Here is a 4,149-nt window from a genome sequence, read left to right on the forward strand (position 1 = left end):
GTATAACTTGGTCATTGGGACTAGTCTGTCGCTGCCTGCGTGAAGACTAGCTTTCGTAGGTCTCGTGCCTTCGTGCCGACCTCCGCTCTGTCCTCGTCGAGTTTTCTGTCACGTTTATCCCTCTCCCTCTCCCTTTCCCCTTTCGGCTCCTTGCCGCTCGCCTACGGGGTCGTCGCCGAACGTCGACCCGAGTCTACGCGCCTAGTCGCCGCGACAGAAACAAACGTACCAGTCAATATCGCGCCCCCCACCCTTGCACGCGGTCACCGCAACCCGCTCTACGCCGCGCGTGGCGGCATGACGCACCGTAATCCTGGCCGCAGTGTTGCAGTGGAGAACAATGAATGGGATGACACACCGTATGCGCCAGACCCGTCAGCAGTCAAGGACAACTCCGATCCTCTGGCCCTGTTGAGAATGAAAAGCAGACAGTTAGATCTTGTGCAGCGGCAGGCGCAGCGAGTCATTTTGGTAAGTTGTTTCCTCCCCCGTTTTGTGGAGGTCGCTCTCTAGGTCCTCGCTTGGCAGTCCATTTGAAGCCTTCGTATCGCGATGGGTCAGGCCGCTGCTATCTGTACCCGCAGAGACACTTGGAGTCACGACGATTACTTGCGTTGAGGTGGTAACTTGACCGTTGGAGTTCGTAGTAACAACAATGGCACTGTGGGAGGCCACGGTCATTGTCTAAGGCATCTCGACAGGAAGTTTGCATGTTGTACTCACCAATGCGTTCCATTGCAGCACGTCGTCAGCCAGCAATTCCGCCTAGTTACGGGCGTCAGCAAGCACGACAAATGGCCGAAGTGGGGGGAAACGATGCCGGGGATGGCGGTCAACTTTGAGGCCCGAGTCGATGAATCTGTGAATCCGGACCTGCTCGTGCGGGTGGCTGAGGTCTCTATGCAACAGTTAAAGGTTGGTTGATTAATTATAGACTCATCCGGTGAAAAGACTAACCTTTTCTGGTAACAAATCCTTCCCGCACTCACCAGAACCACTCTGCCATCCACGCGACGTGGATGAACGCGCCAAACGTCAAATTGACGTATCAACTACTGCGCGAATGTGCGAAGACGAGCTTTCGAGGTTTCCGGACAGTGTACAACAGTCAGGTTGATCAAGAGAAGGCAATTCAACGGAAGAGAAATGAGCGATCGTCGTGATGGCAGAATCGGCGCAACAAGGTACATACCGGTGATTAGATCATTCATTGTACTAATATCGGAACCTCTCTAGAAGAGCGACAACTTATGTAGTGTAGTGCCGACGTACCTGGAAACCCACGGCATCGATCCGGGACCCCTAATCATGGCAGACTTCATGTCCGATGAAGCTAGTGGGCCCGAGGACGATGAAAATGAAGAAGCTGTTATAGAATGGCGGCGTCAGATGGCTGAAAAGGCTGGGATAACGGGCAAAACTGACGCACAGCTTGCCAGAATGAGTGTATTCGAGGTGATCAAGCCGAACTGGAGATCAGATGAGGTACACGTCAATTGAATGCAGACGGAACATTGACTCACCATTACGCCATAGTTAACAAAGATCTACCGGGAACTATGGGAGCTTTACAACAGCTCCCTGCCTTTGAAGTCACTCCGCATGACGGTTGAACGTGTCCGTGACACTGGTCGTTCTAGCGACAAGATCCCCAATTACGCGCCATACAACTTCGGAGTCAACATACATTGGTATGAGAAGATGCAAGAGACTCACAGCAGATATCTTGTCGACTGGCTGCAGCATTCAGATCCTGCCGGTTTTGGAGAGAACGCGGCTCCGACGGAAGAGAGCACTGCTGACGTTGTAGAGACGTGACCGCCGGACATTTCTTGTGGGGCTGTGGAATGCATTAATGGAGCGCATGTAACTTATCACTCACGCTTATTGTCTCCCGTAAAACACCAGGCTGTTGGTATCTGGAAGTGCAACTCTTGCAAGATAGGCATCGGTAGTGCCGCATGACCTTCTTGCAGACAGAGAACATATCACAATCAAAGTTCATATAGAGACAACGACTACCCGTGGTACGTAAAGGGAATCCTAGCACAAGTCGTGAGCATGCATATACGTGCATCTTGATGCTGTAAGGATACCTTGCTTCATGATAGCCCGCCATCGCATGTACCGAGGTCTGCCAACGACTCCATTGAGATAGCGTCCTGAGGTGAGTTAGCACACCAAGGACTATATGATCAAATTATGATGATACGTACCCCTCCGAGCGATGTTGTAAGCCATAAACGTGGCGACTTGAGGTCATAAACACCTCGGGCAAGCTGGCATTGGATGGCGGTTACAGGGATCAATGGTGGAAGTTCTGTAGGACCACCACTCGGCATATGCTCCCGGTACTTCCAACACCGCACGTCAAGTTCCGGACTCGATGCAAGGTAGCAAATATGAGTTCGATTTCCGTGCCTCTAACAGAGATACAAAAGCTTACTAATCTCGCCATGGGTTGTTTGCGACTTGGTTGATATCTTGAGGGACGAGCCACATCACTTCAGCAAATATAGCCGGTGACAAATAGCCCGGTTGGCGATGAAGGAGAAGTCGTACTACGTCGCCTGCGAGGTAGGGGTGGTTCGGAAGTGATGCTTTTACTATACCTGAAGAAGTCCTTGGTGTGATGCGCCGGCCGTTGAGAACTATGTAGCTAAGGGTGTGTGCTGTTGGATCAAGAAATGTAGCACCGGAGGGCACATCGCAATCATATGCATGAAACAACCGACGTCCCGGCGCGCCAGTTGGATTGTGCGTGTACCACCTAAGGACGACGTCACACAGCGGTCTGTCGAGTTGGACAGCTCGTGCTGAGCGGACGCCGAGGCCTATCTCCGCCACCAAAAAAACTGTAAGGAGTATTGATGAGTATCAAGTCATGCAAGCCGAAGAAACGTACTGTCATGCTGAACCGCTGTTTCACAATCTTGCCTTGCTCCTATAGCCTCTACGGTGCCACGAGCCTCACGCGATTCATGGAGAAAACGTTGGGCTATCGAACGCGACACTTCGACTTCATGTGTGCCGTCTGCTGCAAGTGTTGATACATGTTCAACCTGTAAAACAGCGTCACATAAGCAGCACATCGGCACGAACAACGTAAAGGTCAGTACAATGGCCCGGACCTGCATGTGGCGATCAAACTCGCGCATCATGGTGACCTCTTGCTGGCCTCCACGCCGGTTGTTTTGATTGGTACTCTTGAGTGTTTTGTTGAGGCGTTCTGCCAGGAATGCCCATATTTCATATACGGTGCCGAACTCTTCGAGCTGTTGCGGGATGTGCGTTGCGAAGTGATGGTTCGGCACCATCGCATCCAGCCCATAAATCTGGCACAATAATGGTCAATAATGTCGCATGGCGAGATTATGAAGTCCGATTGAATGCGCAACGAAAAATGCCGAAGAATAGTACACGTGAATACACGTTTTACCGTGCGCGAGGAAGGTGATATACGTACCCGCTTGAACTCTTGCAGGTATGAGAACAGCAGTTGTGCCCCACGTAAACGATCTGGAGCAGACGTCGAGCTACCCAAGAGAAGTTTCAGTGCGCCCCCGAGAGACAACATCAGGGGCACCTCGTTCTGCTGCATGCGTGGTGTGGGTTTGAGTGGCGCCTTCGGAGCCTTCGCCACCAGTTCCTTCACCTTCTTGTCCAGTTTTGTGCGCTGCCTCGGATCGATGTCGGGGCACGCGGCCTGGGTGCGAAGCGCTGCCACCTCGGCTTCATGCTTCTGGGCTGCATCAGTGTGCTTGCGCAGCGCTGCCTCGTATTTTTTGTATGCGCTCTCGTAGTCCTTGACAGCTTCTGAAAGGCACTGATCCCAGATTAATGGAAGCTACATCACGACAGTGAGATAGGGGTCAATTGTTACATTAGCAAGCGAGAACTCCACTGCATCTTAGACAGCGCCCCGAAACGCATAAGATGAACGCGACTTACAATCATCATACCTGGGCAAATAATCATAAGCTTGTACTCGTCTGCGGTGAGGGAGCCACCAGCGGGCTCCCCAACACGGAGAGGCAGGCGTCCAACCCACTCAGGAGCCTCGAACTGTGCAAGCAAACAGTTATTGACTATCACACATAGATACCCGAGCCCGCTTACCGTGTCGAGGAATCTGTGCAAAACTGACAA

At 52.0% G+C, this 4,149-nt stretch overlaps 2 protein-coding genes across 2 annotated transcripts; one reads left to right on the plus strand and one right to left on the minus strand.

Moving 5' to 3' along the window:
- Positions 1-297: 297 nt before the first annotated feature.
- Positions 298-1,818, plus strand: DICSQDRAFT_128587 (uncharacterized protein; the record flags this gene model as incomplete). The annotated part of the gene is given in 5 exon segments (XM_007368260.1): positions 298-471; positions 742-915; positions 935-1,065; positions 1,257-1,485; positions 1,537-1,818. 5 exon segments carry the CDS (start codon positions 298-300, stop codon positions 1,816-1,818), a joined length of 990 nt encoding a protein of 329 aa, XP_007368322.1.
- A 1,203-nt stretch (positions 1,819-3,021) lies between these two features.
- Positions 3,022-3,957, minus strand: DICSQDRAFT_172512 (uncharacterized protein; the record flags this gene model as incomplete). The annotated part of the gene is made up of 4 exons (XM_007368261.1): positions 3,022-3,034; positions 3,103-3,335; positions 3,467-3,847; positions 3,952-3,957. The coding sequence occupies 4 exons, from the start codon at positions 3,955-3,957 to the stop codon at positions 3,022-3,024; spliced, it is 633 nt and encodes a 210-aa protein (XP_007368323.1).
- Positions 3,958-4,149: the final 192 nt, after the last annotated feature.

This window comes from Dichomitus squalens (assembly GCF_000275845.1).
Source record: "Dichomitus squalens LYAD-421 SS1 unplaced genomic scaffold DICSQscaffold_33, whole genome shotgun sequence".
Lineage (NCBI taxonomy): Eukaryota > Fungi > Basidiomycota > Agaricomycetes > Polyporales > Polyporaceae > Dichomitus > Dichomitus squalens.